Consider the following 14,722-nt stretch of genomic DNA (forward strand, 5'->3'; position numbering starts at 1 on the left):
ATGTGTCTTGCGTGAAGTCTTGCAACTTCATACAAGACTAAGTTGGTTTTCACTCTGGTTTCGTTCGCTGTGGTCTGAATATAAGTGTGATTGTTCCCAGTGCCCCACCAGCACTGGTCTGGTTCCTGACTCACTTGATTCTATTGAACTCTGTTAACAATGTTAATTATTTTGGAGCTATTATATGCAGTAAGGCTCCTCACCACTTCTGTGTCCCACAAGGTTCCTCTGTCTCTCATGCTACACGTGTGGGTTGGAAACTTATGATGTCATCGGCTAAAACACACACGCAGGTTACCGTAAATCCTGAACGAGTGCAGACCAGAGTACGAGCTGTGTTTAGATTCACAGAAATCACGGCACAGTTCCAGCAACTGAACTCTCACCACCTCCCTTGTGGCTTCCTGGTCCACATGACAGCTTTCACATTATCAATGTTTTATGAAAAACATGCTTTGTTTCACACCAAACTGCCAGTGTAAAAGATAAACTTGTAGATTATCGTTGCAAAACACTGATTATGTGTTTCTCTTTGAGTTGGAAGTACATTTATCTCGTTATCTTGTGAAAAGCTCTGTTGTAACTGCTAGGCAGAGGCAAGTAGGGTTCTGGAGGGAATTATTCATTTTGTTTCAGTGGAAAGTTTGAATAATGATTAATTATGAACGGTGGCAATAATTCTGAAAGACGCTCTGTACAGTAGAACTGTAAAGTCTTTTGGGAATCAACTCTGAATTACTCTTTATTAAAGGTGCAAAGGAAGGCTGATGTTTACATTGTTTTCTCTGACTGACCAATGACAATCAAGATCCCACCATATTAGTGACAGAAAAAAGTACTGAGGGTAAATAAACAAAGACAACAATGAATCAGAGACAGTTTATGATAAAAAGTAAAACACCAGTATCTTGTTACTTTTATTTAACACTATTAATAAAGCACAAACGCACAGGATGCGCACAGCAGGGTGCACTCGGTACGGCAGGACAAACGTGCACCCACTTCCTGTTGACTGAGTAACCACCTACAGTAGGAGGATTCTTTTTCTTTTTAACCACATTTTCTTGCAATATAGTTGCCAATTTCCACCTATTAGCTAGTTCTCCTCCATCACACTGCATCAAAAAATACTAGTTTACTGGCCTGTGTGTTTCTGCGTTTTGTTCACACATAACAGCGTGATTCTTATTCACATGCCGAGCCCTGATCAGAACGTGAGGAGCCCATCTCTCTCCATTAGCCATTTTAACCCTGACTAATATCCCATGATGAGGGACAATGGCTCCATTACAGCCACCTCTCGCTCTCTCTCTCGTGCTCTCTCTCTCTCGCTCGCTCTCACACACACCACTTTCAGTCTGCCTTTGCTGGGCCTGAGATGTATGTGAGTCGTGCTAATAGTGCCTGTGTTAGGTTTTATCATTAGTATTATACAGTAATAAAGGTACATAGAAGACTGAAAAAAAACTGAGGAACAATGAGGGCGAATTATCTAAACATAATTAAGGGTAAAATTATTTGATGACAGACATGAGGAGAACCACGATGGCATTACTGAGGGCAGAATCTCAATACTAGAGATTGGATTTGACTAACAAACGCTGCGAGTGCCACTTGTGCTCGGAGTCAGAGCCAGTGTATGTTGGAGGAATTTAATTCAAAACCCTCCACATTGTTTCTCTTGTACACCAACTCAAATTACTTTCATGGCGGCCTTTAGAAGCAGGAAACGCACGGGTTTGAAGATTATTGATGACAATTTGAAATATTGCAAGTACAACTATGTAACTGGCATTTCCACCAAACCATTAAAAAGATATATATTGCCGCTACATAATAAACCAAGAAAAACATATAGGTCAGCGTGCACATAACTTTGCTCTGTGTATAAGCACTTAAGGATTTAACTACAGCTGATAAAATACTGCATATACTCATCAGAAGTACAAGTTTTAAAACTTTGCACGGTTCCAATTTTTAACCTTTGTGTTAAAAATGGTTTAGATTTCAGCCTGGTAGAAATATATACAGGTTCTTCAAATTACTGATCCTTAAGCACAGCTAGTAAGACGTCTGTAATCCATATAATCAGATCATTTTGCATGGGGATCCCACAGACAAATTCCTGGACAAAAGCAAGTGATTGGAATGACATCCAGCCAGAATCCCTGGGAAATTATTGGCTTCTGTGTGAGTTAACAGATTACCAGGAAAGATGGTGTCTTACTGAGTATTTATGCTATGGAAAACATGATCAGCTAAGCAAAGTAAAGAAACACACACAGACACACTCTCTCTCTCACACACACACACACACACACACACACACAGACAGACCCAGACATACAGACAGAACCAGACACACACAAAGACACTCTCACCCAGAGACACACACACACACACACACACACACACAGACACACACACAGACACACACACAGACACACACACTCACAGACACACACTCACAGCCACACACACTCACAGACACACACACACACAGACACACACACACACACACACTCACAGACAGACAGACAGACAGACGCACTCACACACAGACACACACACTCACACACAGACACACACACTCACACACAAAGACACACACACTCACACACAAAGACACACACACACACACAGACACTCATGGACACACTCACACAGACAAACTCACACAGACAGCTACACACACAGACAGCTACACACACAGACAGCTACACACACAGACAGCTACACACACAGACAGCTACACACACAGACAGACACACACACAGACAGACACACACACAGACAGACACACACACAGACAGACACACACACAGACAGACACACACACAGACAGACACACACACAGACAGACACAACACACACACATATACTCACACACGCACACAGACACACAACACACACAGACACACTTATTTCTCTCAAATTTGTTTTTGGTTTTTCTCTTTGCATCCCGGACAATTCTTCTGGCAGTAGCGGGTGAAATATTTCTGAACCTCTTATTTTCCACCTCTTTATCAGAGTTTGAACAACACTGACTAGCATTTTTAAGTGTTGAGATATTTTAATATCCTTTTCCTGCTTTATAATGTTCAACTACATTATTACACAGGCCCATTGTCAGTTCTTTTGTCTTCCCCATGGTGCAGTATCCAACCAAGTCAGTGCATCACCTCATGAGCTGAGAAACTCACGGATTATTTACACACAGACACTAATTACAATTACAATGAGTCACAGGTGTGGAAACTTTCCTTTCACAGCCATTTAAACCTTTGTTTCTCAACCTGTGTGTTTATAATGTGGCCAAACATTCAAGGATATGTAAACTTTTAATCAGGGTAATTTAAGTGATTTCAGTCACTATTAGGTTTTAAAAAGTCAAACAACTATGTGATAATTAATGACTTCACATGACCACTATCCTTAGATAAGAAAAAAATATTTTGCTCTATCAGTCATATTTTCCAAATAAATAACAATGATTAACAATTTCTTTCATGGTATGTAAACTTTTGAGCACAACTGAATGTGTGTGTGTGTGTGTGTGTGTGTGTGTGTGTGTGTGTGTCTGTCTGTGTCTGTGTGTGGAGACTCACCGTGTACCTTGGCTGTCTGAGCTGGGTGTGACAGTCTTCTCAGCCTGATGCTTGGGCGGATGCCTTGGTTTGCACCCACACAACTGCCCCAGGGCCTTAAGGTAAGAGAAAACCTGCAAACACACAAACACTGCACTTTAATCTCTCTCATTCTACTTCTGTATCTTTGGACATTACATATAACTTACAGTTTAAAGATAATACTGTAATGTAATTGTAGCCTACATCCATTTTCAAAAGGACAAGTTATACAAGTTATACAGGATATCTCACATCACTGCTAAATCCTTTTTATTGTGACTTGAGTGATTTGCTGTAACAGCAGTTCTGACAGTACCACAGCTAGAAATCTTAGTCTTATTGGGTCTAAATGTTGATAACTGGAACTTATTTCCCTAATAAACCAGAGCATTACATGTAATAATTCCAATCTTTTCTACATAAAATAGTGTTTGTGATTTACTGTGATGTGAGGGGGGAAAACACTGATGCAAGTAATATAAATGTAATGTAAATTTTCTGAGTAATAGAGAGAATACAGAGCAATAACAGAGCAGGACCTAAATAATCTAAAAAGCATTGTCTTACTATCTTGTGGAGGGAGAGCGGCTCGGAGCGGATGAGCAGGCCGTTCCTAGTGCAGATGTTTCTGTAGATTGCATCAGCAGTGAGCATCCTGAGCCGGTGAGACGGGAGGGCAGGAACCAGCTCCCTCAGAGTGTCTGGATGGAGGTCTGAGAGGTGATCGAAAGTGAGAGAGTAAGTGCAGCTGTTAATAAGACGACATTTTGAAAAACGCTGAAAAATACAACGATTAAGACAACATTAAAATCAATAGGCTGGCTTTAAGAGCATTATCAACACTCATGGAGTTTAAAGTTTAGACAAACTCGCATGTATTCACAGGCTGTAAATATTATCATTTCTAAAATAACAACATTCATACATAAAATTAAACCCATATTGCTGATATGATGAAAGTTTCTCTAAGAAAATGTTTAACACTTAAAGAAAGAGTCTCCATTTTCATTGCTTTGGACCAGTCAGAGGTTCAGCTATAAACTCATCCCCATGTGAGTCTTCAGTGACATCAAGAGAGAGAAAACACAGAAGCTGTTACAGAACGATTGGTTTAATAGGAATCTGTTTCACAAATAATCCATGGAATTAAACGTTCAACTTTAAATTCAAATGTTGTTGGTCAATTACGCAAATCAATCTCATTACGACATGCAGCCCAACACTTTTTTCTTCTGTCCGTCATAAAAAAAAGCTCATACAGAATAAAAATAGACTTAAAAGAGATTTAGACTAAAAACAATTTAACTCGAAACGGGGGAAATATATAGAAAATTTGAAAACATCATAAAAAAAGAATGTAGACAGAGAATGAATGATAGAAAGATGATGATATGAATAGTGTAGAACAATTAGGAGTAGTGCAGAGGTGTGCAATTTTAGTGCTGTGCAGATGTGGGCAATTATGAGCAATTTGAGTGCATATATGCCATAAAGTGCTGCAGGAACGAGTCCTAAAAGCTGGAAATAAGTCAGCATTTTAGCACTTCTGCTTCCATCACTCTAAAGTCATTGGGTTTTTTTGTAATGGGTTTTTGGTTAAATGCCTGAAATAAAGTTTGTGGTTAACACAAGCTCAAGATATTTTCACGTTTATTCTACAACATAAAATACATCAGTAAACCCCAGCTTGTGTTTTTTTTAAGCTTTTATTGAGAAAATGCGGCTGCTAACTATTGGCTAAACAGGACTACCGAGGTTGTCTGGGACGTTGAACATCACCACGTGAACAGGAAATCTCATCTACTGCAGTCTTGCTGCGATGATAGATCGCACAAATTTAGATTTCTGCACACGAAGAGCAAAGTGGATCCTTAACCTTAAGAGTTGTCAGAACTTTAGCATTATTCTTTTGCTGATTGTATATAGGCTTTAAAATTCATAAATGATGTGTTCATTGGTGAAGATTATCTTGAACAAAACATGCAAGGATCATAAACTTTTGTTGCTTTATATTCTGCAACAATCCAAAAGAAAAATCTCTATGGCTTTTTGTGGAGGGAATCAGAGTGATCATCACTTCTAAGATGACCTACTAAAATATGTCGTCCTGGCAGAACTTTATATATGAGCTGCAAAAATCCAGTTGAGGTAATGTAACTGTATATGGATAACAAGTAAGATGTGTTGCTCTAAAAAAAACAAGGGTTGTATTATTTTCTATGAAGTTCTATATTCCTTATGTGGTGACTTGCACCAATTATAGAAGGAAGCTGGCATATAGCCTAGCTCGATCAGATGCCTTGCCACAGTGCTGATCTTTATATAAGTTTAATTCAGCTTTATTTGTATGACAAAATACATAACTTGCATAGGTGCCTCATGATCTATAAAAGTAGAGCACATAATTGAATGTATTTTTACAACATGGATTTAATTTGAGCACTGTTATTCGTTATACGGTGGATTTGAAGACACTGAGCCAGTATAAAAATGCTCTTAATGCCGGCCTGGCCCTGCAATTGAAATAATTTTTGTTACCTTGGCACAGGATAGCCATGTACTCTGCAAGGTCCTGAAAGCCTTTCTGTACTATCCGGCTGTTGAGCCGAGCGTGCTCCTGAGCCCAGTACTCTACCACCACAGCCAGAATCTCCTGCAGTGTGCCCAACACTCGCAGCTTCCACTTCTAATACAGCGACACACAACACAACACCAAGCAGTCAATACTGACTAAAAAATGACACCATTTAGATTCAGTTTGGTAAATATGCGCATGCATGCAAAACAGCAGAAGAGCTATTTACATGTATTCACAAACTACCATCATTAACAACAATCACGAGAGAGAAGCAGGAGTAATAAGCATGATTTAATACCTCAGAGGAGTGAAGAGCCCAGAGTGTGGTTTCCACCAGCAATTCAGCCAGCTGCTGGAGGGCTTTGGTGCTCAGCGTCATCTTCTCCCACACGTTCCAGAACATGCTGTAGAGCACGGAGCCCCGTGAGTCCGCTGCCCGCCTACAACACACACCACAGCACAACATCAACTCACAACCTCCGTCATACCACAAGATAAACTCTAAATGTTTTTCTATGTTTACAGGATTCATCTACCTACTTTTTTATGGGAACAAATCATTAATGAAAATGTAATTCGCCCACATTGAGACATATGTTATAAGCACAGCATGCAATGTGTTTCTGTGTTTATTCCAACAGTATAATCTCAGTTTACGCTGTAGGGAAACTGAGCTGGAATATTGCCCAGCAACAGGTATCACTTGTTTCTTTATTATTATCTATTTACATTGCACAAGTGCAGGAATGAGCTCTGCCCCTTGTAACAGATCTGCTCAGTCAACACGAAGTAGCTATAGTTTCAACATAATTGAATTATTATTTCACAATAAATCGTTTTATTAGGTTATTTTATTTGGTCACTGAAGGCTTTAGTCAGTGTTTACTCAGTGATATAAAACTACAGCAAATTTAATCCAATTAAATTTTCTAAATGATTTCCTATAAGTAGCATCTAAGCAAATATTGGTTATGCTAGCTAGTTACTAACAACTTACTAACAACTAGTCATAAACGCCCATTTTTGGAGTAGAGAAAGTCTGCTAATCATTTCTCACAAAAGCTTTAAAGTTAGCATAGCTTCCCAAGTTAAGGGTAAATATCAGAAGGTCATGTTAGGAGTGTGCACAAAACCGTAGCAGCATTACTCGCCATGCAGGCTGCTGTAATGAGCTACACAAAGCAACACAGACGCAATGAAATCTCACTTTTTATCTGGTCACACAAGTTTGTGTTGCTTGAGTGCTAATGCTTTTTTTTTAATTATTATTATTTTATTTGTTTGTTTTTAAAATGACAAATGCAAAGAGAGTGGACAAAGATGAGGAACAAACATTTCGTCGCTGTCAGGCGGAATCCTCGTATCTCCAAAACCATTATTTTTCAGGAAATTAAAAAAACGCCGTATTTTTTTGAGTTATTAAACATTGTATAGTTAAAGTTATTATACCTTATATTGCTATCATATACTGTTGTGTACCAACATTAACATATCATTTTCCCAAAGTCACGTTTTATCGGAGATACAAGCTTTATGACTTGTGAGCAGGGAGATACGAGATTATGCTGTCATTGATAAGAATTGTACGGACACAGACGTCGCTGCTGCCAGCAGTGTTCAATAAAGTCTGCCATAAGTGATGCAATACAAAACACGATAAGCTGATTAGGCTGTCTAATAGGTGGAAATTAGTCTAATCTGCTCGCAAACTTACCTTCGTGGCTCACGGGTTTCTTTCTGCACAGAAGCATTACAGCTATCAATTTTTAACAAAACAGACCTACTCAAATGTATCTAACCTAACTACTTTCACTTGTTAGTGTCCAAAAAACAGTGTTTTACATGCACAGTGCCAAGAGAGGCATTGTCTATAAGTAGGCTGACTTAAAGTCATTAAAATAATAATAAAAACAATAATTTAATAGTGGTATCCAAAACATTCAATTTAATTCAAATATTATATTATAAAAAAACATTTTAAAACGTCAATGAACATGTATAATAAGCAATAATAGATATTTAAAATACATCAATAACACAGATAAACATCGATAAAATCATAGTTAAAGGGATAGTTCACCCAAAAAATAAAATTAATAAAGTTCAAATTATCGTTTCACTACGTTATACGGCATGTTTACGTATAATAACGAGGCAAAAAGCCATCCAGCTTGCTTAAAGTGATGAGCATGACGGTTGAACATAACGGTTTGCCTTGACATTGTAAGATACAATCCTATCTTATCTGCAATGCACAGGGTTTAGTCCGCGTTGCAGTGGATTGTCTTGCGCTAAATTCCTGTCCTCAGACGAGCAACAGAACTAGCGGGGGTCAAGATTTTTTTTTCTTTGAACCCCACGAAAATCACTTTAGATATCACTTTAAGACGTGTTGATTTGTTGCGACTCTCAATCTTGAGGAGAAATATGCCGCGCAGCTCTCCCGCGGAGTGAAGAAGAGGTGGAGTTACGAGATTTCTCAGACAGTTGAAGTGTCCAATGGAGTTAAGAGATTTGCGTTCAAGCTATTTTCAAGACTTTAGATTGGTTAATAACTTGTAAAAATAACAGACCCACGTGGGGACTGACCAGTAGCATCGATATGTGAAAAAATATGAAATTGACGAGGTTTCCGCCCGACAGCAACGATTTCTGAATGACCTTATCAGACATTTTAAAAAGTTGGTTTGAGGAAAGTGGAATGTTTGTCCAACATATTTTAACATCACATCACAGTATGCTCAAAATATTACGATTATTACTTCTAATATATGTATATTTTTTGATTATACTATAATATAATACATTTAAAATGATCAGCTGACTGATTCCATATCCTTTGAATTGACTGAAAAGTTTGAGCCTCTTACTCTGAGTCCATGGCATGTAGCTCCAACTGAAACAGCCTGAGGATGAAAGCTTGCAGGTTGCCATGGAAACGGAGAAGCTCCACAGAGGCGGGGCTAGGCAATGAGTGACAGGTCGCTGTGCTCCCCAAGCAGAACCTTAAAAAAATAAGTTATAAAGGAGCTGGTCATGAGGAAGCAAACAGAAGATAAACTCCTTCGGAGATCTGTTTACTTACCTTTCAGTTACAATAAGTGCTAATCAGGACAATTAGACTTAATAAACATAAAGAAAGAAATAATTAATTATGCTGTCAGAATATGCAATTAAAGAGGTGGTTAAATCATATAAATGGAGTGCTCATATTCAATGCACCAGAGTCAATAACAATTAAAGCATCATTAAAAGTGCAGCCCTGCTGTTACCCAACATCCACCCTGATGGTAATGCTCACGTGTCTGATTATAGATGTTAGATTTTTTTGGGATACTGTACCTCACGGACGTCTGCAGGAAAGGCCACACTCCCATCTCACACTGCGGACACTGCAGGATGTTCGAGAAGTACTTGGCACTTGCAGTATCGCGCCATGTCGTCTTATTACACAGTATGTCGTTCAGAACAATGCTGAACATGCTGAGAAAGTAGGGCTCTGCTTCACCCTGAGGGGAAACAGGTTTGTACATGCACTGTGTTAAGAGTTAGATGTGTTTATACAGTTTGAATTTAATTCAGTACAGTAATTGAATACAGTTTGTGAATTGAACAGTATTTAAAACAAGGAATCCTTTACATGCATGGAGACTTTGACAGAAAATACTGCACAGGAGATAAGCCTAAACAACACACTGAAGTCAACCGGGACAAAATTGATTGTCTTCATGACTGGTTGGCTGTAAAGTGGTCGTCCACTTTAATAGGGACAACTGAACAAGGCCAGATGACCTTTTTAGATTCTGACAGGAGTGGAACCTGATGTGGTCTTCTGCTGTTGCAGCCTGTTTTGTTAGAGGTTTTGTGAATGCTGAGATGCTTTTCAAATTTTCCTCTGAACTCTATCATCAACAATGTGTTTCCACCCACAGAACTGTCTCTCGTGCAATGTTATTTCGTTTTTTGCACTACTCTAGAGACTGCCGTGTGTGAAAATCCCAGGAGATCATCAGTTTCTAAAATACTCAAACAAGCTTATCTGGTACCAATATCCATGCCACATTTAAAGAGAAAGAGATGACACTTTTTCTTTATTCTGATGTTTAACAGGAACATTATCTGTAGCTCTTGACTTGTATCTGTATGATGTTATGCCTTGAGCTGCTGATACATGATTGGCTGATTAGAAATCTGCGAAAATCTGCAGATGTTCCTAATAAAGTGGATGTCAATGTAATATTCTCTCTCTCTTTATCGTCCTTTTCCTTTTTCAAAATCCTAGACTGACTAATGCTAAGTGATGGAAAGTAGAACATGAGACATTGGACATTTGAATGTGGAGTATTTGCCTATGCAAATATTATGCAGGTGACAGAACAAGAACCTTAAACGTCTTAAGATGTGTACGTTTTATTTTAGAAATCACACTGTTGCACCTTGAAGTGAAATGAAATGAAATCACGATCCATACAGATTCTCATCGCTATCTTATTGTTTACTGGCACCTGAGAGATTTCCTTTTACATGATGCTACATCCTGGTTGTGGAGCTGGGGTGTGTGTACGTACATGGAGTGCGTGTTGCATGAACACGTGGATCACTGAGAGTGGAGGAACTACGCCAGGGTGCAGACAACCTTGCACCTCTTCCAGGGCCTGGGCAAGGAGGCTGCACTCCACCAGGCTCTGAACAATACTGAAATCTACCTTTCTGTCCTGCACAGAACAACGAACGAGAGAGAGAGAGAGAGAGAGAGAGAGAGAGAGTGAGGGAGAGGAAATGAGAGGGGACAGAGAACAGCGGGGTCAGCATGACTCTGTCAGTCACACAGGTTAAAGCAGTGCAGAAAAACCCACAGTGTCCAGGAAGCAGGGAATAAGGACACCAGTGTTTCTGTAATGGACATGCCAATCACAATGCCACCAATCAAAGCACCTTATTTAAAATCAGATGGCTTAGATATAATGTATCCTTCACAAAAAAGGAAGGGACTAATAGTGCTACAGGTGACACAAAGGAAATTGAATGACCTGAGCCAGTCGATGAGCCAAATGTTCATTTTGCCTCACAGTGAGACACACGGATTAATATGATTCTGGGAAATGTTTTCACCTTCTTGTCTACTTTGGGAGAGACGGGAGTGTAGTAGCTATAAAACCCAGGGACGTTCATCAGCTTTCTTTTCCGCACCTGTAACGAGAGGTGATCGTAAGGTCATGCATTAATGGAAGGATTCTCATTACCTTTTGTGCTTTAAGTTGAGGTTGAGAATGGATGTAATTAGATGTAAGTATGATTAAACTACTTCAATAGATGTCTGGTTCAGTAAAAGCCTGCGTTCACCTCCATTCTGGTGATGTAGTCTTTAAGTGTTTCCTCTAGCTTTAACAGAAAAGAATCATCTGTAACGTCCATTGGTTCATCCTCCACTGTTACAGGAGCGCACTCCATGACCTCCAAGCAAACACAACTTGCCTGCTGGCTCAGTTTGTTCAAATTAATGGACCAGTTCAAACTCGAGCACACCGCCTGGAACAGAACAAGAACACAGAGCTTACAAACAGGTCATCACATCTGGGGATGATGCAACACAGCTTCAAACGACTGATATTCTATTTATGACTGAACAAACTGCCTATCAGTATCATTCTAATGCGTGTACACAGATTTATTTATTAATGGCAGCAATTTTGCTGGAGGAATAAAACATCACATGATGTTCAGTATTTAATCTCTCTTATTGTACCACAGCAATTTGCCAATATTTTGAAACTGGAAAGGTTTCAAACTCACACCGATCCATCATTGATTATTTCCTTATAATTTCACAGCAATTAGTCAAACAATTACACATTATTATTATTATTGGTGGTGGTGGTATTATTATTAGTGTTGTTGGTGTTCAGTACAACCTGAGATTTAAATTACACAGAGTCACAACATCTGACCAATCAGATTTAAGAATTCTGAAAAGCATAATTTACCCCAAAGAGATGTTCTGCTATGTAGCTGATGTTAAAATAAGGTGCAGCAAGCTTCAAAGAGGTTTTGTCTTTGGTTAGCACGTGTGTAATAGTTTGTGTGGCCGACTTATCAGTGCAGAGCCGAGCCTTCCCCGCTTTCAGTATTCTGCAGAAGGAGAGAGAAAGAGAGAGAGAGAGAGAGAGAGAGAGAGAGAGAGAGAGAGAGAGAGAGAGAGAGAGAGAGAGAGAGACAGTCAGAGAGACAGACACTGCAGTGAACACACGTGAATGCAGCTAAATGCAGAATGCAGTTATTCTGATGCTGTTTTTTTTACATTGTACAAACATTGGTTTTTCAGTTTTTATAGGTCCTCACCTTTGAAACATGGCTCTTCTAGCATTGTCTTCAATCTCAAGATAAACAACCCAATCCTATTCAGGAAAAAAGAGCGACATGACATTTTAAGACTTTACTTTAAATAATTGTATGTAGGTTGCTTTTCATCCAGTTGGTAAATTATGCAACGCTGCACTCCTGACCTGAAAAGCACCAGCCGTGATGCCTTGGGCAACTTTCTCCCTCCATTTGTGAAGAGGGTTTTCAGTCAGAGGGGCCTTAACGTTAGCTGTGAGGTTTAACTCGTATGAGGCTTCAGGTAGCCATGCCTTGTTTTTTACACTGTCCAGAACAAACTGAGGAGTCACTATCCATTTCCCTAAAACATAGAGCATGAACAGATTAGTGAATTATTACATGGAAGCAGGATTAAAAAAACACTCCAGCATTTTAAAACTCTGTCACCAGTGGCTAGAATTTCCAGATGTTTCACAGAGAAAAGAACTAAACTGAACTGAAACTGAACTGAAAACCTGTTTATTCCAAGCTTATGAACATGTGACTGTATAAAAAAAATGACCACAATTAATTCTATTAATGTATTCACTCTAATTTAATATTGTTACAACCTTCCCATGAACTCCAATGAAAACCAATCTGTGTTCTTGTTGATATGATGATGGTTTCTATGTGGACGTTTTTATTTAATATTACTGAAAGAAGTCTCCAGTGCAAACATCCATCCATTTTCTGTATCCCATTTGACTCTAGGCTCAACCAGATCACACCAGATCCACAATCTCACACACCTATTCACACAGTATGGACAAATTAGAGATGCCAATCAGCTTACAGTGCATGTCTTTGGACTCAGGAGAAAACCAGGGTACCTGGAGGAAACCCCTGAAACACAGGATGAATGTGCAAACTCAAACCCCAACCCTGGATGTAAAGCTGCCTAACTAATTTCATTTACATTTCATCCAGTGTGACTTACATTATCTCATTTTTTATACAACTGAGTAACTGAGGGTTGAGCAGGTTCCAGTTCTGTTCTCAGTACCAGGAAATGTGTAGAAATTTGTGTCTATGGTATGTGCAGTTACAACATATTGGCACCATATTGAGTGTGAGTAGAGGAGATTTGTTTCTAAACACCTGATTACTCCTTTAAAACCATTCTACCAAATTCTACCTATGCAAGCATTTTTCAACACCATTATTAAGTTTAGAATCCCCAAAATCCTCATCACTAACCTGCAGCGCATGCTGCAAGGAACTTCTCGCTCGCTATTGGCTTAGCAGTGATGAGATGCGTCATTGCCTCTTTATAAGCCTGCAACACAACAGATTTAACTTACAAAACTAAACAAAGCATTCAACTAACAACCTTACAGTCACTTTAATACACTAGTTCTAGTTCAAATACAGTCTTTAGTTAAGAGTATCTTAACCTGTAAAAAGAAATGGTGCTCAGTATAAAAAAAACAAAAACGATAACAGACCTTTTTATTCAAACTAATTATAGCCGTTGACCATTTCACACTAACACTGGATTTGAACATTATCAATTCAGAAAAACCCTTTTTGCAAATTTATTTATAACCAGACACACTCATGGGCAATCTGCACTCTAAAAATAAAACTCATTTGACTTGTATATGGGCATATGCTTTATTAACAACTGCTTAAATAGCAGGCCCTAGTGGATACTCTGAACTGTTCTGCAGTGGCTTGAAGCCTGTAGCATGTCCATAAGCTGGAGGTGAGTAGATTATATTTGGCCATGCTGCACAGAATGAACTGTTTGTTTAATGCTAATATAAGTATATATTTGGCAGCAGTGTGTAGCCTTATTGCAATGTTTCATTGCCTCATAGGCTGCTTATTGTAACTTGTAGCCTAATTCTTACATTGTAAATGAGCATCAACACTTATTCTCAGGTTGGGATCATACAATAACTTAAAATGAATGACAGCGTTTGCAGGAGCCACGCAGAGCCAAGTCTGTGCATTAGAATATAACAATCAAAGATGAGTAAGCTTTTGTAGGTGTGACTTATTCAGGGTGTGTTGAAAGCATAAGGATTGTCTTATTATGCTGTGTTCTCGGTCATGTACAATAGCTCTCTGTAGCCCTTGATGTGTTTCTGGGTAACATTCACTGAAGTGTTTTGTTTAGTTCAGCTTGAGTTTGTGAAATCCCAGAGGCACT

At 38.9% G+C, this 14,722-nt stretch overlaps 1 protein-coding gene across 2 annotated transcripts in view; it reads right to left on the reverse strand.

Annotated features, from left to right (window-relative positions):
- Positions 1–14,722, reverse strand: part of slf1 (SMC5-SMC6 complex localization factor 1) — a 35,206-nt gene that overhangs the window by 19,508 nt on the left and 976 nt on the right. The window contains exons 3-15 of one of the 2 annotated variants that reach the window (XM_060883568.1): positions 13,765–13,843; positions 12,711–12,886; positions 12,547–12,602; positions 12,192–12,336; positions 11,551–11,736; positions 11,320–11,397; positions 10,776–10,922; positions 9,550–9,716; positions 9,078–9,212; positions 6,506–6,647; positions 6,168–6,315; positions 4,197–4,342; positions 3,609–3,721 (exon numbers count right to left, since the gene is read on the reverse strand). In XM_060883568.1, the coding sequence (XP_060739551.1) occupies positions 3,609–3,721; positions 4,197–4,342; positions 6,168–6,315; positions 6,506–6,647; positions 9,078–9,212; positions 9,550–9,716; positions 10,776–10,922; positions 11,320–11,397; positions 11,551–11,736; positions 12,192–12,336; positions 12,547–12,602; positions 12,711–12,886; positions 13,765–13,843 (1,718 nt within the window). The remainder of the gene's footprint in view (positions 1–3,608; positions 3,722–4,196; positions 4,343–6,167; positions 6,316–6,505; positions 6,648–9,077; positions 9,213–9,549; positions 9,717–10,775; positions 10,923–11,319; positions 11,398–11,550; positions 11,737–12,191; positions 12,337–12,546; positions 12,603–12,710; positions 12,887–13,764; positions 13,844–14,722) is intronic. The other variant, XM_060883569.1, reaches the window with a different exon arrangement.

Source organism: Tachysurus vachellii, chromosome 12 (genome assembly GCF_030014155.1).
Source record: "Tachysurus vachellii isolate PV-2020 chromosome 12, HZAU_Pvac_v1, whole genome shotgun sequence".
Taxonomy (NCBI): Eukaryota; Metazoa; Chordata; class Actinopteri; order Siluriformes; family Bagridae; genus Tachysurus; species Tachysurus vachellii.